Genomic DNA, 25865 nt, shown 5'->3' on the forward strand with positions numbered 1-25865 from the left:
ACATGCATAGAATAAAACAAAATGATACCAATAGAGGGGTGGGAGGTGTAGGGGGAGAGGAGGGTCATTGTTACAGATATAATAACAATCAGAGAGATATAGGGGAGTATGATGAGATATAAAGGGGGATCAATATATGATAGCTATCAGAATAGTATCTAGTGGGGTATGATAAGATATAAAGGGGGATCAATATATGATAGCTATCAGAATAGTATCTAGGGGGTATGATGAGATATAAAGGGGGATCAATATATGATAGCTATCAGAATAGTATCTAGGGGGTATGATGAGATATAAACGGGGGATTAAAATAAAATTTAATCCCTAATGATCCAACACACATACATGTATAGCATGCATTGTTTTTTTTCAATTAGATAACTGTTAAGCAATTTATTTGCAAGTTTTAATATTCATGCAAATATGAATATATTTTAAAGTGGAAAATGTATATTAAACACAGCTTTTATGTAAAATGATGACCTCAATCAATCTGTAATGGAATTTATCCACAGGTAACTTTAATTGATCACTCAGTATACCTGACATGTGCACATGGGTGCTCACTCAGGTTTGACCCCTCTACCCTTAATCCTCTTGTGTAATTGACTGGTTGGCCAGGTGTAATTGACAACTTCACAGCTAACATAACACCTATCATCAAATTTTCTCACTATCACCTTAAATATATGCATTGTAAATATAACTTCTCTTAAGGGGGATCAAAATACTATAGGGGGGATCATTTTCTGATGGCCAGAGAAGTAATCTGGATCCTTTTCTGATGGGGATCAAAATATGATACGACATCATCCATGGACAAATAATTTCAAGATTCCGTGGAGAATGAACAAAAGACTAGCCTTCCATATTGCTAATATACCTTCGAAAAATTATTATGTAGATATATTCATTTCAATATTATTATTCTTCGATTAATTAGAAAAATTCCATCGAAGGCCGTGGTGTTAAAACCAGTAAACCCTTTAAAAAGGGTGATTTCCTTCTACATTATGCGAGAGAGCAAGTGTCTGGAGAGGAGGGTGACCGAAGGGAAGACCTTATCTCTTCTGGGTACAGATTTTTCTATAAATCTGGAGGAAAATGACTATGGTAAGGTCTTTCAAGGGACAATACTTCCTGCATGTGGCCTGTGGCCTTGGGAAATGCAGTAAGGCATGTTTACAACAAACTCGCTTACAACAAATTCATGGACATAACAAAGTGATTTTTAAGTCCCCTCAGGTTTCTTTTATATTAAAATCTAAAGTGTAGAACAAATTATACTTATAACAAACTAAAATAAAGTGTCCCCATAGATTGGTTATAACAGTGTTTTACTGTATCACCTTATCAGGTTGACAAATCTATATAAATATGTGTTTTACTTGTTAGAGTTTACATGACACCCATCAGAAGTTTCTCACCGTGTAATCCTCTAATATTGTTGGAGTAGTAGGATCCCAGGTGTACCAATTTTGTTTTGAGTTTTATGTCCTATGAATAATAATAGCGGAGGTCATTTAAGGATGTGCCATATGTTTTTGATTGAGGAAATCTGAAGTTCTCATGGAGAAAAAACACTGACCGTTGGTCAGTACCTGGCAGCTGCCCCATGTAGGTCACAAACCTGTGACTCAGAGATTGAAGGCTAGCTAGTGGTAGTACTGGGTTGTATAGCTTAACCACTTGGCTAAGGGCCATGCTCCCAAATAAACCACTGTCCTACAGAAAGAAACTGGTAGGTGTCCACACATTAATTGAAAATTTATAAGACAAAGGGATTCAGACCGAGGAGATGAACAAGAGGGGTTTTCTGGTCGATGACCTTGACCACTGAGCCATCACAGCCCTTTGGGAATTGCGGAATGTTTGGTTGTAAATGTATGTGTAATAGTGAAATACTTATTAGATCATGTCCTTAATATGTGTTTATTGCAATGTGAAGAATATTTTTACAGAGCCATAAGTAAGTCCTAATGAGTGTTTCCAGCATGGATGCCGCTGAAGAGACAGGGCAGCTAGGGAGATTGGTTAATCATGGGAGGAGGATGGAAATCAATTGTGCAATGAAACAGGTTAATAGAATGCTATGCCTCTTTTGTACAAGGTTAGTGCATTGAAATATAAAAGATTATTTTTATAAAATAGGTGGACAAGTTTGCTGCTGATTTTGACAGTATGCTGAGGGACGAGTGAAGGAAACACAACTTTCCTCCTGATGGTGGAGGTCTCCGGGTCAATAAATGCTGTGGTACTCAACAGAAAATTGATATTCTGTATATGTGGAATATGTCAGAAGAGATATTTTCATGAAATTGATATCACATCAAGGGGTGTTTACATGTCATAAACATTGTTTCTGTCCTTAGACTAGGAATCTATGCACTAGTTTTCCCTCAAAACCAATCGAGTGCTCTAAAAAAAAAAGTAACGAAAAAGTCCTTTTTGTTTGGTTGCAATTTCTAGGGAAAACACCCGGCTCCTAACTATAGATCCTGATAACCCTTGAACATATACATACATACATGTATAGATACTAGAAATCCCACAGTCATCTAACTTCCTGTGTTGAAGATAAGGGGAATACTGCAAACATCGCATTTAATATAATTCACTATTACCTATGTTTTCTTCTTTGCTCACTTTGGTTAAAGACTGAATGTTTAGCTCTGTTACTCAATCCCACAGCCATCAAACTTTATTTGTTGATCAAGAAGAATGCTGCAATTTTCTGATAAATATATCATAAGTGATTATTAGCTATATTTTTTTATTTCACTGACTTGGATTTAACTTTGCATATGGCTCTATCTGAACTTTTTTTTTTGGACATGAGGGCATATGCATGTTTTGCAAACATTTTCCAGTTCAATTCAAGTTAAGTTAATTCAGTTAAGTATTTTAGCCTGAAATTGGGCCCCATGTTTAAATTTTTTTTTCTCTCATATCCCGCCATATTGGATAGAGTTTGCCCATGTAAGATAGCTATGTAAGAAAATTCTATATTACATGGGCAAACATGTGTGCAGAGTAATCTGTGTTCAGGGGAGACAACTCTTACAGCGCCTTCTGCTTGTTTACATCGATCTGTCAGCTGTCATCTGTCATCGTCATGTCAACAAACAACATTCAATCGAGATTTAAAAAGTTAGATGTTCAGACATTTATATTATTTAAACAATCCTTGTTTGCTGGTTCTCACATTGAAAATTGCCAAATCACCGTAAATATCACCACAAATGTCCCACCACCCAAACGTCGTCGAATCATGGTGATCGAGAGCGAGAGCGACTCGGAATAGGAGATCGTGTGACGTCACGCCTTGAATTTATGAATGGAATTCCTTTAACTATGGTGATGTTATGTCAGCGTCACAGTATTTTGAAAAAATGTTAAAACAGTAAAAAGATGCATTGATATATTTCTTAAAATGATCAAATATGTGATTTTGATGATAAAACTATATGTTGAATTATAAAAATCCGTTCCTTGTTCACACAGAGATCATTTTTGGTTTTTTTCATCTGCGAATAATATATTCATCCTGCAATATACCAAAAAATGGTTTGAAATTTGACAACAAACTGAAAGTTTGCAAAATATTATGTGATCATTAAGAATATCCAGTTTGTTTTTTATAAAAACCTCGGATTAAGAAAATGGAAAAAATGAAGATAATGGCCGACAGACAGTCCTTTTCCCAAAATTTTGGTAAAGGTATGAGAGAAAAAGACTCTTTCATTATGTGTGTATGTAGGATAGGGATATTCCACCCTGGGGGTTACAAAATATGGTAAAACCCTCGGCTCTTCACCATATTTTATGATCCTCGGGTGGAATATCCCTATGCTACATACACGCATATGAGTTTTTTATTCTTTTTGACAACCACCTTACTTACAGGAAATTCAATTCCCTTAAGTTCTTCTTTTATTAAACTTCAAATATAAATGACATCTTTACAACACCAATGATGCTTATATATTTTCATGTCTTTGAATTCAGTAAAATTGGAAGCTATTATATATAACCCAGGTATTACAGTAAACATTCATTTGTGTGATATTTGGAAGTTACATATATGTTGATATAACTCTATGACAGCATCTTGTATTTTTTCAGGGATATTAGAGAAGGGGAAGAACTTTTATATAATTATGGGGTGAAGGACTTGCCATTGAAAAAGGTAAATTGGCATACCAACATCTTTTATCATGATTATGTAGTGCACCTCAATGCAGCACTCTGTCTGTATAAGGTATGCATGTCATGTGACACAGTATTTTGGAGAAAAAATCATGTCAGGGTACATTACCCAACATTAACCAAAAAAAAGCACAATTAAAACTGTTTGGTAATTAATCATTGGTAGGTGTAACTATGTAGTTAAATTTCAGAAATTATAAATTGTAGGTGAGCCTGTAATACTGAAAATGCTGATGCTTTGAGACAACTTTTAAACTAGTTAAATATTAGTCGGGCCTGGTGAGTGTGAACCCTAGCAAGAGTTACACACCCTATTGGAATATTGTTTTACACGAATTATGGTAGTAACAATTTGTTATCTTCACTTTACAGACACCATTTCTTACCTAATTGTCACGTTCTAGTTTCTATTTTGGTAAAAAAGGTTGTCTCTAATTACTTTAGATAGAATTTTTCCATCATAACTATTCAGACTTCATTTGTAATCTGATTGTCCCAAAGTTTCAAATACATGATCAGCATGAACAATTTTCATAGTTATCTCTTTCCATGATCAACAGGAATGTGAGGCTATTTGGATAAATATTTCTCAGGGGGAAACTTTTTATTACTTTAGAAGAATTATTTTGACTTTATGCAGGAACACCCATGTGGTAAGTGCTGGTAAAGTTTTGTTACTTTTGAGTGGATCCAACAAATTTTTCATTTTCTGTTCAAATTTGCTCTGAACTTTTTTCATGTAACTTAATTTGTTCATTAAATTTGTAACAACATTAATTGATAGGTTCACAACTAAAATTATATACAAGTATAGCACTTCACGAGGTCATTACATGAATATATCGACTGACGAGTTATCACAAGAAAGAAAATCAAATTTAGTTCCTTTCTATTTAATATCTTCGAATTTTTTCATTCTCAGAATGTGTTATTTAATGAAAAGTTGTGTGGTTAAAGCAAAATTAAGATATGCTACTTTAATTTTAACAGATATGAAAAAAATATTATGTCTATATACTAGTTGAATTTATCATATTGGATTTTCACTGGATTTTAAGAAAACTTGAGTATATGAAAAAAAAATTGCTTTTGTTGTTACATTGATTTTTTCCTTATTACAGTTCAGTAAGACTGAAACAAATCAAGTCTTTGCATACATATATTGCCATATTTGTTTACATATTTGAGACAAAGTGAAATATTGCGAAGCTAAAAATCAATCTTTTAGTACTGGTATATTTGATGTTTGTTGATATTCAAAGTTGAGGTTATAATGAAGCCTGTTTTTCTAATATAACTGTATGCACATGTTTGTGAATCAGGTAAAAACATTTTTATTAGTCATAGAGATGAAATCACTTTCCACTCACCTTCAGAGTTTGAACCCACCTAGAGAAACATTCCTGGTAATGATTGTCGTACAGTGGATTTTTTGCCCTAGTACAAGGAAATTGTCAGTTTCTTGTTGCAGATTGGATATTTACTCCAGGTACAAGAGTTTCGTCCAACTGGGACTGTCTATAAATTACCTTCATGTGTTAATTGGACATGGAACCCTAAAACATTCATCCATACTGTAAATGTGGTCTTTGGTAATATGATTTTGAAGGTTATTAATTCAGGAGTATTTAGCATTTTTGACCTGATTATGCTTGTTAGTCTCAAAACCCTCTAGCACTTTGACAGTCCACACTAGATTTACAGGAGTATCAGTACATGTTGTCACATTGTTGTGGTGCATTTTACTTCTGTATTTTATTCTTCAGGGGCTAATGCTACTGCCCACTACAGGGTCCACACTAGATGCTACTAGGTCCACTACAGGGTCCACTCTAGATGCTACTGTGTCCACTACAGGATCCACACTAGATGATACTGGGTCCACTACAGGGTCCACTCTAGATGATACTGGGTCCACTACAGGGTCCACACTAGATGATTATGGGTCCACTACAGGGTCCACTACAGGGTCCACACCAGATGCTACTGGGTCCATTACAGGGTCCACTCTATATGAGACTGGTTCCACTACAGGGTCCACACTAGATGATACTGGGTCCATTACAGGTTCCACACTAGATGATACTGGGTCCACTACAGGGTCCACACTAGATGCTACTGGGTCCACTACAGGGTCCACACTAGATGATACTGGGTCCATTACAGGGTCCACACCAGATGATACTGGGTCCACTACAAGGTCCACACTAGATGATACTGGGTCCACTACAGGGTCCACTACAGGGTCCACACTAGATGATACTGGGTCCATTACAGGGTCCTCACTAGATGATACTGGGTCCACTACAGGGTCCACACTAGATGATACTGGGTCCACTACAGGGTCCACACTAGATGATACTGGGTCCACTACAGGGTCCACACTAGATGATACTGGGTCCACTACAGGGTCCACACTAGATGATACTGGGTCCACTACAGGGTCCACTCTAGATGCTACCGTGTCCGCTACATGATCCACACCAGATGATACTGGGTCCACTACAGAGTCCACTACCAAGTCTACACTAGATGCTACTGGGTCCACTACAGGGTCCACACTAGATGATACTGGGTCCATTACACGGTCCACACCAGATGATGCTGGGTCCACTACAGAGTCCACACCAGATACTACTGGGGCCACTACAGGGTCCGCATTAGATGATACTGGGTCCACTACAGGGTCCACACTAGATGCTACTGGGTCCACTACAGTGTCCACTGTAAATGTTACTAGTTCCACTACAGGGTCCACACTAGATGCTACGAGGTCCACTGCAGGGTCCACTCTAGATGCTACTGGGTCCACTACAGGATCCACACCAGATGATACTGGGTCCACTACAGGGTCCACTCTAAATGCTACTGTGTCCACTACAGGATCCACACCAGATGATACTGTATCCACTACAGGGTCCACTCTAGATGATACTTGGTCCACTACAGGGTCCACACCAGTTGCTACTGGGGCCACTACAAGGTCCACACTAGATGATACTGGGTCCACTACAGGGTCCACACCAGATGATACTGGGTCCACTACAGGGTCCACACTAGATGATACTGGGTCCACTACAGGGTCCACACCAGATGATACTGGGTCCACTACAGGGTCCACTCTAGATGATACTTGGTCAACTACAGGGTCCACACTAGATGATACTGGGTCCATTACAGGTTCCACACCAGATGATACTTTGTCCACTACAAGGTCCACACTAGATGATACTGGGTCCACTACAGGGTCCACACTAGATGCTACTGGGTCCACTACAGGGTCCACACTAGATGCTACGAGGTCCACTGCAGGGTCCACTCTAGATGCTGCTGTGTCCACTACAGGATCCACACCAGATGATACTGGGTCCACTACAGGGTCCACTGTAGATGATACTGGGTCCACTACAGGGTCCACACCAGATGATACTGGGTCCACTATAGGGTCCACTCTAGATGATACTAGGTCTACTACAGGCACCACATCAGATGATACTGGGTCCACTACAGGGTACACTAGATGCTACTGGGTCCACTACAGGGTCCAAACCAGATGATACTTGTCCCACTACAGGGTCCACACCAGATGATACTGGGTCCACTACAAGGTCCACACTAGATGATACTGGGTCCACTACAGGGTCCACACTAGATGATACTGGGTTCATTCCAGGGTCCACACTACTTGCTAACGTGTCCATCACTTGGTCAACTACAGGGTCCACACCAGATGATACTGGGTCCACTACAAGGTCCACACTAGATGCTACTTGGTCAATTATAGGGTCCGAACTAGATGATGCTGGGTCCACTACAGGGTCCACACCAGATGATACTGGGTCCATTACAGGGTCCAGATCAGATGCTGCCGTGTCCGCTACAGGATCCACACCAGATGATACTGGGTCCACTACAGGGTCCACACTAGATGATACTGGGTCCACTACAGGGTCCATTCTAGATGATACTGGGTCCACTACAGGGTCCACACCAGATGATACTGGGTCCACTACAGGGTCCACTACAGGGTCCACACTAGATGATACTGGGTCCACTACAGGGTCCACACTAGATGATACTGGGTCCACTACAGGGTCCACACTAGATGCTACTGGGTCAATTACAGGGTCCACTCTAGATGATGCTTGGTCCACTACAGATGATACTGGGTCCACTACAGGGTCCATTCTAGATGATACTGGGTCCACTACAGGGTCCACACTAGATGCTACTGGGTCCATTACAGGGTCCGCACTAGATGATACTGGGTCCACTACAGGGTCCACACTAGATGCTACTGGGTCCACTACAGGGTCCACACTAGATGATACTGGGTCCACTGCAGGGTCCACTACAGGGTCCACACTAGATGCTACTGGGTCCACTACAGGGTCCACACTAGATGATACTGGGTCCACTACAGGGTCCACACTAGATGCTACTGGGTCCACTACAGGGTCCACACCAGATGATACTGGGTCCACTACAATGTCCACACTAGATGATACTGGGTCCACTACAGGGTCCACACTAGATGATACTGGGTCCACTACAGGGTCCACACTAGATGATACTGGGTCCACTACAGGGTCCACACTAGATGATACTGGGTCCACTACAGGGTCCACACTAGATGCTACTTGGTCAATTATAGGGTCCAAACCAGATGATACTTGTCCCACTACAGGGTCCACACCAGATGATACTGGGTCCACTACAGGGTCCACTACAGGGTCCACACTAGATGATACTGGGTCCATTACAGGGTCCTCACTAGATGATACTGGGTCCACTACAGGGTCCACACTAGATGATACTGGGTCCACTACAGGGTCCACACTAGATGCTACTGGGTCCACTACAGGGTCCACAGCAGATGCTACCGTGTCCATTACAGGGTCCACACCAGATGCTGCCATGCCCACTACAGGGTCCACACTAGATGCTACTAGGTCCACTACAGGGTCCACACTAGATGCTACTAGGTCCACTACAGGGTCCACTCTAGATGCTACTGTGTCCACTACAGGATCCACACCAGATGATACTGGGTCCACTACAGGGTCCACTCTAGATGATACTGGGTCCACTACAGGGTCCACTCAATATGATACTGGGTCCACTACAGGGTCCACAGATGATACTGGGTCCACTACAGATGATACTGGGTCTAGACTACTGGGTCCACTGTAAATGCTACTGGGGCCACTACAGGGTCCACTACAGGGTCCACTACAGGGTCCACTTCAGGGTCCACACTAGATGATACTGGGTCCATTACAGGGTCCTCAGTAGATGATACTGGGTCCACTACAGGGTCCACACCAGATGATACTGGGTCCACTACAGGGTCCACACTAGATGATACTGGGTCCATTACAGGTTCAACACCAGATGATACTTGGTCAACTACAAGGTCCACACTAGATGATTATGGGTCCACTACAGGGCCAATACAGGGTCCACACCAGATGCTACTGGGTCCACTACAGGGTCCACACCAGATGATACTGGGTCCATTACAGGGTCCGCACTAGATGATACTGGGTCCACTACAGGGTCCACACTAGATGCTACTGGGTCCACTACAGGGTCCATTCTAGATGATACTGGGTCCACTACAGAGTCCACTACCAAGTCTACACTAGATGCTACTGGGTCCACTACAGGGTCCACACTAGATGATACTGGGTCCACAAAAGGGCCACATCAGATGCTACTGGGACAATACAGGGTCCACACCAGATGCTTCTGGGTCCACTACAGGGTCCACACTAGATGCTACTTGGTCAATTACAGGGTCCACACTAGATGATACTGTGTCCACTACAGGGTCCACACCAGATGATACTGGGTCCACTATAGGGTCCACTCTAGATGATACTAGGTCCACTACAGGGTCCACACCAGATGATACTTGGCCCACTACAAGGTCCACACTAGATGATACTGGGTCCACTACAGGGTCCACTACAGGGTCCACACCAGATGATACTTGGCCCACTACAAGGTCCACACTAGATGATACTGGGTCCACTACAGGGTCCACTCTATGATACTGGGTCCACTACAGGGTCCACACTAGATGATACTGGGTTCATTCCAGGGTCCACACTAGATGATACTAGGTCTACTACAGGGTCCAAACCAGATGATACTTGGCCCACTACAAGGTCCACACTAGATGATACTGGGTCCACTACAGGGTCCACTACAGGGTCCACACTAAATGATACTGGGTCCACTACAGGGTCTACTCTATATGATACTGGATCCACTACAGGGTCCACACTAGATGATACTGGGTTCATTCCAGGGTCCACACTAGATGCTAACGTGTCCATCACAGGGTCCACATCAAATGCTGCGGTGTCCACTACAGGGTCCACACAAGATGATACTGGGTCCACTACAGGGTCCTCTCTAGATGCTACTGGGTCCACTACAGGGTACACACTAGATGCTACTTGGTCCACTACAGGGTCCACACTGGATGATACTGGGTCCACTACAGGGTCCACACTAGATGATACTGGGTCCACTACAGGGTCCACACTAGATGATACTGGGTCCACTACAGGGTCCACACCAGATGCTACTGGGTCCATTACAGGGTCCACACCAGATGATACTGGGTCCACTACAGGGTCCACACTAGATGATACTGGGTCCACTACAGGGTCCACACCAGATGATACTGGGTCCACTACAGGGTCCACTCTATATGCTACCGTGTCCACTACAGGGTCCACACCAGATGATACTGGGTCCATTACAGAGTCCGCATTAGATGATACTGGGTCCACTACAGGGTCCACACTAGATGATACTGGGTCCACTACAGGGTCCACACTAGATGATACTGGGTCCACTACAGGGTCCACTGTAAATGCTACTGGGTCCACTACAGGGTCCACACTAGATGATACTGGGTCCACTACAGGGTCCACACTAGATGATACTGGGTCCATTACAGGTTCCACACTAGATGATACTGGGTCCACTACAGGGTCCACACCAGATGATACTGGATCCACTACAGGGTCCACTCTAGATGATACTTGGTCAACTACAGGGTCCACACCAGATGATACTGGATCCACTACAGGGTCCACTCTAGATGATACTTGGTCCACTACAATATCCACACCAGATGATAGGGTCCACACCAGATGATACTGGGTCCACTACAGGGTCCACTCTAAATGCTACCGTGTCCACTACAGGGTCCACACCAGATGATACTGGGTCCACTACAGGGTCCACTCAAGATGATACTTGGTCCACGACAGGGTCCACACTAGATGATACTACAGGGTCCACACTAGATGATACTGGGTCCATTACAGGTTCCACACTAGATGATACTGGGTCCACTACAGGGTCCACTGTAAATGCTACTGGGTTTACTACAGAGTCCACACCAGATACTACTGGGGCCACTACAGGGTCCACACTAGATGATACTGGGTCCACTATAGGGTCCACTCTAGATGATACTGGGTCCACTACAGGGTCCACACCAGATGATACTGGGTCCACTACAGGGTCCACACCAGATGATACTGGGTCCACTACAGGGTCCACTCTAGATGATACTTGGTCAACTACAGGGTCCACACTAGATGATACTGGGTCCACTACAGGGTCCACACTAGATGATACTGGGTCCACTACAGGGTCCACACTAGATGCTACTGGGTCCACTACAGGGTCCACATCAGATGCTGCCATGTCCACTACAGGGTCCACACTAGATGATACTGGGTCCACTACAGGGTCCACTCTAGATGATACTTGGTCCACTACAGGGTCCACACCAGATGATACTGGGTCCACTACAAGGTCCACACTAGATGATACTGGGTCCACTACAGGGTCCACTACAGGGTCCACACCAGATGCTACTGGGTCCATTACAGGGTCCACACTAGATGATACTGGGTCCACTACAGGGTCCACACTAGATGATACTGGGTCCACTACAGGGTCCACACTAGATGATACTGGGTCCACTACAGGGTCCACACCAGATGATACTTGGTCCACTACAAGGTCCACACTAGATGATACTGGGTCCACTACAGGGTCCACTCTATATGATACTGGGTCCACTACAGGGTCCACACTAGATGATACTGGGTCCATTACAGGGTCCACTACAGGGTCCACACCAGATGCTACTGGGTCCATTACAGGTCCACACTAGATGATTATGGGTCCACTACAGGGTCCACTACAGGGTCCACACCAGATGCTACTGGGTCCATTACAGGGTCCACACTAGATGATACTGGGTCCACTACAGGGTCCACACTAGATGATACTGGGTCCACTACAGAGTACACTACAGGGTCCACACCACATGCTACTGGGTCCATTACAGGGTCCACTCTATATGATACTGGGTCCACTACAGGGTCCACACTAGATGATACTGGGTCCATTCCAGGGTCCACACTGGATGCTACCGTGTCCATTATAGGGTCCATATCAGATGCTGCCATGTCAACTACAGGGTCCACACTAGATGCTACTTGGTCAATTACAGGGTCCACACTAGATGATACTGGGTCCACTACAGGGTCCACTCTATATGATACTGGGTCCACTACAGGGTCCACACTAGATGATACTGGGTCCATTACAGGGTCCACACCAGATGATACTGGGTCCACTACAGGGTCCACACTAGATGCTACTGGGTCCACTACAGGGTCCACAGCAGATGCTACCGTGTCCATTACAGGGTCCACATCAGATGCTGCCATGTCAACTACAGGGTCCACACTAGATGCTACTTGGTCAATTACAGGGTCCACACTAGATGATACTGGGTCCACTACAGGGTCCACACTAGATAGATGATACTGGGTCCACTACAGGGTCCACACCAGATGATACTGGGTCCTGTACAGGGTCCAGATGATACTGGGTCCACTACAGGGTCCACACTAGATGATACTGGGTCCACTACAGGGTCCACACTAGATGATACTGGGTCCACTACAGGGTCCACTCTAGATGCTACCGTGTCCACTACAGGATCCACACCAGATGATACTGGGTCCACTACAGGGTCCACACTAGATGCTACTGGGTCCACTACAGGGTCCACACTAGATGATACTGGGTCCACTACAGGGTCCACACTAGATGATACATGGGTCCACTACAGGGTCCACACCAGATGTCCCACTACAGGGTCCACAGCAGATGCTACTGGGTCCATTACAGGGTCCACACCAGATGATACTGGGTCCACTACAAGGTCCACACTAGATGATACTGGGTCCACTACAGGGTCCACACTAGATGCTACCGTGTCTATTACAGGGTCCAGATCAGATGCTGCCGTGTCCGCTACAGGATCCACACCAGATGATACTGGGTCCACTGCAGGGTCCACACTAGATGATACTGGGTCCATTACAGGTTCAACACCAGATGATACTTGGTCCACTACAAGGTCCACACCAGATGCTATTGGGTCCATTAAAGGGTCCACACCAGATGATACTGGGTCCACTACAGGGTCCGCATTAGATGATACTGGGTCCACTACAGGTTCCACACTAGATCATACTGGGTCCACTACAGGGTCCACACTAGATGATACTGGGTCCACTACAGGGTCCACACTAAATGATACTGGGTCCACTACAGGGTCCACACTAGATGATACTGGGTCCACTACAGGGTCCACACTAGATGATACTGGGTCCACTACAGGGTCCACACTAGATGATACTGGGTCCACTACAGGGTCCAATCTAGATGATACTGGGTCCACTACAGGGTCCACACTAGATGATACTGGGTCCACTACAGGGTCCTCACTAGATGATACTGGGTCCACTACAGGGTCCACACAGATGATACTGGGTCAGATGATACTGGGTCCACTACAGGGTCCACACCAGATGCTACTGGGTCCATTACAGGGTCCACACCAGATGATACTGGGTCCACTACAATGTCCACACTAGATGATACTGGGTCCACTACAGGGTCCACACTAGATGATACTGGGTCCACTACAGGGTCCACACTAGATGATACTGGGTCCACTACAGGGTCCACTCTAGATGATACCGGGTCCACTACAGGGTCCACACTAGATGATAATGGGTCCATTACAGGTTCCACACTAGATGATACTGGGTCCACTACAGGGTCCACTGTAAATGCTACTGGGTCCACTACAGGGTCCACACTAGATGCTACCGTGTCCGCTACAGGATCCACACCAGATGATACTGGGTCCACTACAGGATCCACACCAGATGATACTGGGTCTACTACAGGGTCCACACTAGATGATACTGGGTCCATTACAGGGTCCACACCAGATGATACTGGGTCCACTACAAGGTCCACACTAGATGATACTGGGTCCACTACAGGGTCCACTCTATATGATACTGGGTCCACTACAGGGTCCACACCAGATGATACTGGGTCCACTACAGGGTCCACACTAGATGATACTGGGTCCACACCAGATGATTATGGGTCTACTAAAGTGTCCACTACAGGGTCCACACCAGATGCTACTGGGTCCATTACAGGGTCCACACTAGATGCTACAGGGTCCACTACAGGGTCCACTACAGGGTCCACTGTAAATGTTACTAGTTCCACTGCAGGGTCCACTCTAGATGCTGCTGTGTCCACTACAGGATCCACACCAGATGATACTGGGTCCACTACAGGGTCCACTCTAGATGATACTGGGTCCACTACAGGGTCCACACCAGATGATACTGGGTCCATTACAGGGTCCACACTAGATGATACTGGGTCCATTACAGGGTCCTCACTAGATGATACTGGGTCCACTACAGGCTGCACACTAGATGCTACTGTGTCCACTACAGGGTCCACACCAGATGCTGCCATGCCCACTACAGGGTCCACACCAGATGCTACTAGGTCCACTACAGGGTCCAAACCAGATGATACTTTACACACTACAAGGTCCACACTAGATGATACTGGGTCCACTACAGGGTCCACACCAGATGATACTGGGTCCACTACAGGGTCCACTCTATATGATACTGGGTCCACTACAGGGTCCACACTAGATGATACTTGGTCAATTATAGGGTCCACACTAGATGATACTGGGTCAACTACAGAGTCCACACTAGATGATACAGGGTCCACTACAGGGTCCACACCAGATGATACTTGGTCCACTTCAAGGTCCACACTAAATGATACTGGGTCCACTACAGGGTCCACTCTATGATACTGGGTCCACTACAGGGTCCACACTAGATGATACTGGGTCCATTACAGAGTCCGCATTAGATGATACTGGGTCCACTACAGGGTCCACACTAGATGCTACTGGGTCCACTACAGGGTCCACAGCAGATGCTACTGTCCACTGTCCACGCTAGTTCCACTACAGGGTCCACTCTAGATCCTACTGGATCCACTACAGGATCCACACCAGATGATACTGGGTCCACTACAGGGTCCACTGTAAATGCTACTGGGTTCACTACAGGGTCCACACCAGATGATACTGGGTCCACTACAGGGTCCACACTAGATGCTACTGGGTCCACTACAGGGTCCACTGTAAATGCTACTGGGTCCACTACAGGGTCCACACTAGATGATACTGGGTCCACTACAGGGTCCACATCAGATGATACTGGGTCCACTACAGGGTCCACTCTAGATGATACTTGGTCCACTACAGGGTCCACACTAGATGATACTGGGTCCACTACAGGGTCCACACCAGATGATACTGGGTCCACTACAGGGTCCACTCTAGATGATACTTGGTCCACTACAGGGTCCACACCAGATGCTACTGGGTCCATTACAGGGTCCACACTAGATGATTATGGGTCCACTACAGGGTCCACTACAGGATCCACACCAGATGATACTGGGTCCACTACAGGGTCCACACTAGATGATACTGGGTCCACTACAGGGTCCACACTAGATGATACTGGGTCCACTACAGGGTCCACTGTAAATGCTACTGGGTTTACTACAGAGTCCACAGCAGATACTACTGGGGCCACTACAGGGTCCACACTAGATGATACTGGGTCCATTACAGAGTCCGCATTAGATGATACTGGGTCCACTACAGGGTCCACACCAGATGCTGCCATGTCCACTACAGGGTCCACAGCAGATGCTACCGTGTCCATTACAGGGTCCACACCAGATGATACTTGGTCCACTACAGGGTCCACACTAGATGATACTTGGTTAATTACAGGGTCCACACTAGATGATACTGGGTCCACTACAGGGTCCACTCTAGATGCTACCGTGTCCACTACAGGATCCACACCAGATGATACTGGGTCCACTACAGGGTCCACACTAGATGATACTGGGTCCACTACAGGGTCCACTCTAGATGATACTGGGGCCACTACAGGATCCACACCAGATGATACTGGGTCTACTACAAGGTCCACACCAGATGCTACCGTGTCCGCTACAGGATCCACACCAGATGATACTGGGTCCACTACAGGGTCCACTCTAGATGATACTGGGTCCAATACAGGATCCACACCAGATGATACTGGGTCCACTACAGGGTGCACACCAGATGCTGCCATGTCCACTACAGGGTCCACACTAGATGCTACTTGGTCAATTACAGGTTCCACACTAGATGATACTGGGTCCACTACAGGGTCCACTCTAAATGTTACTGTGTCCACTACAGGATCCACACCAGATGATGGTCCACTACAGGGTCCACACTAGATGCTACTGGGTCCACTACAGGGTCCACACTAGATGATACTGGGTCCACTACAGGGTCCACTCTAGATGATACTGGGTCCACTACAGGGTCCAAACCAGATGATACTTGTCCCACTACAAGGTCCACACTAGATGATACTGGGTCCACTACAGGGTCCACACCAGATGCTACTGGGTCCATTACAGGTCCACACTAGATGATTATGGGTCCACTACAGGGTCCACTACAGGGTCCACTACAGGGTCCACTACAGGGTCCACTACTGGGTCCACACCAGATGCTACTGGGTCCACTACAGGGTCCACACTAGATGATACTGGGTCCATTAAAGGGTCCACACCAGATGATATTGGGTCCACTACCATGTCCACACTAGATGATACTGGGTCCACTACAGGGTCCACACCAGATGATACTGGGTCCACTACAGGGTCCACTCTAGATGATACTGGGTCCACTACAGGGTCCACACCAGATGATACTGGGTCCACTACAAGGTCCACACTAGATGATACTGGGTCCACTACAGGGTCCACACTAGATGATACTGGGTCCACTACAGGGTCCACACTAGATGATACTGGGTCCACTACAGGGTCCACACTAGATGATACTGGGTCCACTACAGGGTCCACACTAGATGCTACTGGGTCCACTACAGGGTCCACTGTAAATGCTACTAGTTCCACTACAGGGTAGTTCCACTACAGGGTCCACACCAGATGATACTGGGTCCACTACAGGGTCCACACTAGATGATACTGGGTCCACTACAGGGTCCACACCAGATGCTACTGGGTCCACTACAGGGTCCACACTAGATGATACTGGGTCCACTACAGGGTCCACTACAGGGTCCACACCAGATGATACTTGGTCCACTACAAGGTCCACACTAGATGATACTGGGTCCACTACAGGGTCCACTACAGGGTCCACACTAGATGATACTGGGTCCACTACAGGGTCCACACTAGATGATACTGGGTCCACTACAGGGTCCACACTAGATGATACTAGGTCCACTACAGGGTCCACACCAGATGCTACTGGGTCCACTACAGGGTCCACACTAGATGATACTGGGTCCACTACAGGGTCCACACTAGATGATACTGGGTCCACTACAGGGTCCACACTAGATGATACTGGGTCCATTACAGGGTCCACACCAGATGATACTGGGTCAATTACAATGTCCACACTGGATGATACTGGGTCCACTACAGGGTCCACACCAGATGATACTGGGTCCACTACAGGGTCCACACTAGATGATACTGGGTCCACTACAGGGTCCACACTAGATGATACTGGGTCCACTACAGGGTCCTCTCTAGATGCTACTGGGTCCACTACAGGGTCCACTGTAAATGCTACTGGGTCCACTACAGGGTCCACACTAGATGCTACTGGGTCCACTACAGGATCCACACCAGATGATACTGGGTCCACTACAAGGTCCACACTAGATGATACTGGGTCCACTACAGGGTCCACAGTAGATGATACTGGGTCCACTTCAGGGTCCACACTAGATGATACTGGGTCCATTACAGGGTCCTCAGTAGATGATACTGGGTCCACTACAGGTTCCACACTAGATGATACTGGGTCCACTACAGGGTCCACACTAGATGATACTGGGTCCACTACAGGGTCCACTACAGGGTCCACTACAGGGTCCACACCAGATGCTACTGGGTCCAGTACAAGGTCCACACTAGATGATACTGGGTCCACTGCAGGGTCCACTCTATATGATACTGGGTCCACTACAGGGTCCACACTAGATGATACTGGGTGCACTACATGGTCCACTGTAAATGCTACTGGGTCCACTACAGGGTCCACACTAGATGTTACCGTGTCTATTACAGGGTCCAGATCAGATGCTGCCGTGTCCGCTACAGGATCCACACCAGATGATACTGGGTCCACTACAGGATCCACACCAGATGATACTGGGTCCACTACAGGGTCCACACTAGATGATACTTGGTCCACTACAGGGTCCACACTAGATGATACTGGGTCCACTACAGGGTCCACTCTATATGATACTGGGTCCACTACAGGGTCCACACAAGATGATACTGGGTCTACTACAGGGTCCACACCAGATGATACTGGGCCCACTACAGGGTCCACACTAGATGATACTGGGTCCACTACAGGGTCCACACTAGATGATACTGGGTCCACTACAGGGTCCACTCTATATGATACTGGGTCCACTACAGGGTCCACACTAGATGATACTGGGTCCACTACAGGGTCCAAACCAGATGATACTTGTCCCACTACAGGGTCCACACCAGATGATACTGGGCCCACTACAGGGTCCACTGTAAACGCTACTGGGTTTACTACAGAGTCCACACCAGATACTACTGGGGCCACTACAGGGTCCACACCAGATGATACTGGGTCCACTACAGGGTCCACACTAGATGATACTGGGTCCACTACAGGGTCCACTACAGGGTCCACACCAGATGATACTTGGTCTACTACAAGGTCCACTCTATATGATACTGGGTCCACTACAGGGTCCACACTAGATGATACTGGGTCCAATACAGGGTACAGGGTCCACACCAGAGTCAATTATAGGGTCCACACTAGATGATACTGGGTCAACTACAGGGTCCACTCTATATGCTACCGTGTCCACTACAAGATCCACACCAGATGATACTGGATCCACTACAGGGTCCACTCTAGATGATACTTGGTCAACTACAGGGTCCACACCAGATGATACTTGGCCCACTACAAGGTCCACACTAGATGATACTGGGTCCACTACAGGGTCCACACTAGATGATACTGGGTCCACTACAGGGTCCACTCTAGATGCTACTGGATCTACTACAGGATCCACACCAGATGATACTGGGTCCACTACAGGATCCACACCAGATGATACTTGGTCCACTACAAGGTCCACACTAGATGATACTGGGTCCACTACAGGGTCCACTCTAGATGATACTTGGTCCACTACAGGGTCCATTACAGGGTCCACTACAGGGTCCACACTAGATGATACTGGGTCCACACCAGATGATATTGGGTCCACTACCATGTCCACACTAGATGATACTGAGTCCACTACAGGGTCTACACCAGATGATACTGGGTCCACTACAGGGTCCACTACAGGGTCCACACTAGATGATACTGGGTCCACTACAGGGTCCACTCTATATGATACTGGGTCCACTACAGGGTCCACACTAGATGATACTGGGTCCACTATAGGGTCCACATTAGATGATACTCTGTCCACTACAGGGTCCACACTAGATGCTACTTGGTCAATTATAGGGTCCACACTAGATGCTACTTGGTCAACTACAGGGTCCACACTAGATGCTACTGGGTCCACTACTGGGTCCACTACAGGGTCCACTGCAGGGTTCACATCAGATGATACTTGGTCCACTACAAGGTCCACACTAAATGATACTGGGTCCACTACAGGGTCCTCTACAGGGTCCACTGTAAATGCTACTAGTTCCACTACAGGGTCCACACAAGATGATACTGGGTCCACTACAGGGTCCACACTAGATACTATTGGGGCCACTACAGGATCCACACCAGATGATACTGGGTCCACTACAGGGTCCACTGTAAATGCTACTGGGTTCACTACAGGGTCCACACCAGATGCTACTGGGGCCACTACAGGATCCACACCAGATGATACTGGGTCCACTACAGGGTCCACACTAGATGATACTGGGTCCACTACAGGGTCCACACCAGATGATACTGGGTCCACTACCGGGACCACACCAGATGATACTTGTCCCACTACAAGGTCCACACTAGATGATGCTGGGTCCACTACAGGGTCCACTACAGGGTCCACACCAGATGATACTTGGCCCACTACAGGATCCACACCAGATGATACTGGGTCCACTACAGGGTCCACTCTAGATGATACTTGGTCCACTACAGGGTCCACACTAGATGATTATAGGTCCACTACAGGGTCCACTACAAGGTCCACACTAGATGATACTGGGTCCACTACAGGGTCCACTACAGGGTCCACACCAGATGATACTGGGTCCACTACAAGGTCCACACTAAATGATACTGGGTCCACTACAGGGTCCACTCTATACGATACTGTGTCCACTACAGGGTCCACACTAGATGATACTGGGTCCATTCCAGGGTCCACACTAGATGCTACCGTGTCCATTACAGGGTCCACACTAGATGCTACTAGGTCCACTACAGGGTCCATTCTAGATGATGCTGTGTCCACTACAGGATCCACGCCAGATGATACTGGGTCCATTACAGGGTCCACTCTAGATGATACTGGGTCCACTACCGGGTCCACACCAGATGATACTGGGTCCACTACAGGGTCCACACTAGATGATACTGGGTCCATTACAGGTTCCACACCAGATGATACTTGGTCCACTACAAGGTCCACACTAGATGATTATGGGTCCACTACAGGGTCCACTACAGGGTCCACACCAGATGATACTGGGTCCACTACAGGGTCCACTCTAGATGATACCGGGTCCACTACAGGGTCCACACTAGATGATAATGGGTCCATTACAGGTTCCACACTAGATGATACTGGGTCCACTACAGGGTCCACACTAGATGATACTGGGTCCACTACAGGGTCCACACGAGATGATACTGGGTCCACTACAGGGTCCACACTAGATGCTACTGGGTCCACTACAGGGTCACCACACAGTATGAGAAAGGGTCCATTACAGGGTCCGCACTAGATGATACTGGGTCCACTACAGGGTCCACACTAGATGCTACTGGGTCCACTACAGGGTCCATTCTAGATAATACTGGGTCCACTACAGGGTCCACTACAGAGTCCACTACAGAGTCCACAATAGATGCTACTGGGTCCACTACAGGGTCCACACTAGATGATACTGGGTCCATTACAATGTCCACACTAGATGATACTGGGTCCACTACAGGGTCCATTCTAGATGATACTGGGTCCACTACAGGGTCCACACTAGATGCTACTGGGTCCACTACAGGGTCCACTCTAAATGCTACCGTGTCCACTACAGGGTCCACGCCAGATGATACTGTGTCCACTACAGGGTCCACTCAAGATGATACTTGGTCCACGACAGGGTCCACACTAGATGATACTGGGTCCACTACAGGGTCCACACTAGATGATACTGGGTCCACTACAGGGTCCACACCAGATGATACTGGTCCACTACAGGGTCCACTACAGGGTCCACACTAGATGATACTGGGTCCACTACAGGGTCCACTCCAGGGTCCACTACAGGGTCCACACCAGGTCCACTACAGGGTCCACTACAGGGTCCACACCAGATGATACTTGGCCCACTACTAGGTCCACACTAGATCATACTGGGTCCACTACAGGGTCCACACCAGATGATACTGGGTCCACTACAGGGTCCACACCAGATGATACTGGGTCCACTATAGGGTCCACTCTAGATGATACTAGGTCTACTACAGGGTCCAAACCAGATGATACTTGGCCCACTACAAGGTCCACACTAGATGATACTGGGTCCATTACAGGGTCCACACCAGATGATACTTTGTCCACTACAAGGTCCACACTAGATGATTATGGGTCCACTACAGGGTCCACTATAGGGTCCACACCACATGCTACTGGGTCCATTACAGGGTCCACACCAGATGATACTGGGTCCACTATAGGGTACACTCAAGATGATACTAGGTCTACTACAGGGTCCAAACCAGATCATACTTGGCCCACTACAAGATCCACACTAGATGATACTGGGTCCACTACAGGGTCCACACTAGATGATACTACAGGGTCCAGTCCACTCTAGATGCTGCTGTGTCCACTACAGGATCCACACCAGATGATACTGGGTCCACTACAGGGTCCACTCTAGATGATACTGGGTCCACTACCGGGTCCACACCAGATGATACTGGGTCCACTATAGGGTCCACTCTAGATGATACTAGGTCTACTACCAGATGATACTTGGCCCACTACAAGGTCCACACTAGGGCACAGTTATGGGAACATTGAAAATCCTTAAAATGTCGAATTTCTTCATTTCGTTTGAATGACTGGATATTTTTATGCCCCCGCCACGAAGTGGAGGAGGGCATTAAGATTTACACTTGTCCATACATCCTGTCTGTCCGTCCGCCGAGCTGTCCTGTCCATCTGTCTGTACGTCACAGTTTCCTTGTCTGGACCATATTTCCTAAACCGTTGCATGTATTGAGACCAAACTTGGTAAGGATGGGTAACAGCATGGGGCGTCGTGTCACGTGCCAACATTTGATTTGTGACCTCAAGGTCAAAGGTCAAAATCTAGATCAAATTTCAGAAAAATGCTTGTCCAGACCATATTTCCTGAACCGTTGCATGTATGGAGACCAAACTTGGTATGGATGTGTAACAGCATGGGGCTGCGTGTAGCATGCCAACATTGGATTTGTGACCTCAAGGTCAAAGGTAATGTACCCTACTGAAATATGTTTCTCCAGTGACAAAAATAACGTGGGGGCACCATGTCAGCCTGACATATTTCTAGCTTTTTATTGGATTTACATCAAATATGATGTGACCGTTTGTATCAATGAGATCTAAGATGCATTCAATATTGGTTTAAAATGGCCAACAGTTGTCAGGGTTACGGAACTTCAAATTCCTTAAAATGGTGAATTTCTAACTTCATATTGTTATACCTCAACATTGATGTCCCTACATGAAGGCTTGCTTAGCCTTCATAAATGACTTCTGCTTGGGGACATAATGTTTCTCAAGCATATCTTACGAATTATACATGCGTAGTTTTGAAAAAGATTGAAATACTTTCCAGCATTTCTGTTTGGGATGTGTGCATGTATTTTAATTACAGCATACAAGATTCAAAGAGTTCTCATCTCAGCAGATAATGCCTTCATACCCTATTGGCAAGGCCGCAGTGATTGTGAAAACTAAAGAGGGTGCAGATGGACCAGCTTTTTCACTAGCAAGCCACTTGTGTTTTATTGGAAGGTACTGGATTAAATATATTTCCATGTTAAAATCTACTAGTCATTAATTTAGCAAATTGCATTATTTCATTACTTGTGTCAACATAAGCTTACACGAAGAGTTTGGAACTGGTATTTTTTTGAGGAATACTATGTGGAAGAAGTATTTTGATGTAGGTGTCATTACAGGTTCAACACCAGATGATCAGAAGGCCAAAGGTCAAGGTCAAAGACCTACAAGACTGCATAGCTCTTCAAATTTCTTCAAGAAACTGTCAATCTCATTATAATGCAAGTGCCAAAGTCATGTGGTCAAAAGGCATGGACACCAAAGGTTATCCCAGTTGCAATTGTTCATTATCGTTAAAATTACCATCTACCCTGTTCCCAATGTTGTCTAGATTTTCTTTCTCCTGGGTTCCCCTGGCATTGCCCATATGTATGGAAAAATCACAAGCAGATATATAGATATACGGTATTTCCAATATGATATTGTTATGCTCTGTACCACAAATTCTTCCTATTTTCCAGGTCAAGAGAGTGTGACTTAATTGTTAATACAAGCAATTATGATGTAGAGTATAAGCTACTGATCGACGGGAAGAAGGTAAATATGGATCAGTAATTTGTATTTCTAGTTATGGTAATGCAACACCTAGCCGACCGGGGTTCGATTCCCGGAACGGACGTGAAAAGGTAAGGGGTCACCTGCCCGACCATGTGGGTTTTCCCCGGGTACTCCGGTTTCCTCCCACAAAAAGACCCCTCGCGCGCTTACATCCGGGCCAACAAGAGTGATTAGTATAAGTTGACATAATTTGTTTCGCAATTGTTGTAAAATAAATAAAGTTTATATATATAATGCAACACTCCATTGAATTTTGAGCTCACCTGATCTGATGGGTAAAGTAAACTTTGGTGCACTAATCTGTCCATCCATCTATCTGTCGTGCCACTTTGCCATCAGTAAGTTTTTGTAATTGTAAACTTATACTCAACATACTGTTTTAATTTCAACCAAATTTTGCAAGAAATAGTTTTTGGTGATAGGATTTCAGAGCATCCCTTGTTGTCCAATTATCTATTTCAGGCTTATTAAAATATAATTACAATTGCCATCCATGATTTTATATTGATGCAGCATACATAATTAATTAGAGACCATATAACCAATGTGGAAGTTAGTATCCTTTTCTGATACCTGAGTAGTTCATATTCAGTTACATGTAATTGTAACTTGAATGTCACATGAAGGTGAACACTGTGCATACAGTAGAAACCTTTTTTTTTCACAGATCTACTTGAAAGACATGAAGAAGGGAGGGAGATGCAGACAGATAGGGAACAACAGCACTTTCTCTGTCAGTGGAAGAGAGTTTAAACTGAAGATACATGTAGGTGATATATTCTGTTTTAAAACCTACCTTTAGCATGAAGACACATCAAAAACAATAGTTACTGTTTTTGCATGGCTGATATGACTGTTAAGGCCCATGAGCCTATACTTCAGCTTTTAATTGCCATTAATTGATCACCAGTATAGGTAATCAGTGTACAATGTACCAGTTAAGCATTTAGTTATAATTAAATCCTGTTGTCAAAAGTAAATGTATATCTAGCTTGACAGTAAATATGTCCAAATAATTGCTCACATACCAAGTGGACACTTAATGTGTGTAAAAATGTCACCATCACAGCCAAATGAACACTAACAATGTAAACCACCAAAATATTTCTGGGGAGCACATACCAGGTGGACACTTAATGTGTGTAAAAATGTCACCAGCACAGCCAAATGAACACCAACAATGTAAACCACCAAAATATTTCCGAGGAGCACATACCA

General features: G+C 45.7%; 1 protein-coding gene across 1 annotated transcript in view; it reads left to right on the plus strand.

The window, feature by feature from the left end:
* The window catches only part of LOC132560096 (uncharacterized), a 39367-nt gene that overhangs the window by 5322 nt on the left and 8180 nt on the right, over positions 1-25865 (plus strand). Inside the window, exons 3-6 of the mRNA XM_060224748.1 lie at positions 4129-4192; positions 23902-24041; positions 24551-24626; positions 25315-25413. Coding sequence (XP_060080731.1) covers positions 4129-4192; positions 23902-24041; positions 24551-24626; positions 25315-25413 — 379 coding nt within the window. The remainder of the gene's footprint in view (positions 1-4128; positions 4193-23901; positions 24042-24550; positions 24627-25314; positions 25414-25865) is intronic.

This window comes from Ylistrum balloti, unplaced genomic scaffold, assembly GCF_031769215.1.
Source record: "Ylistrum balloti isolate Yb309-2 unplaced genomic scaffold, AGI_CSIRO_Ybal_v1 Utg371012, whole genome shotgun sequence".
NCBI lineage: Eukaryota > Metazoa > Mollusca > Bivalvia > Pectinida > Pectinidae > Ylistrum > Ylistrum balloti.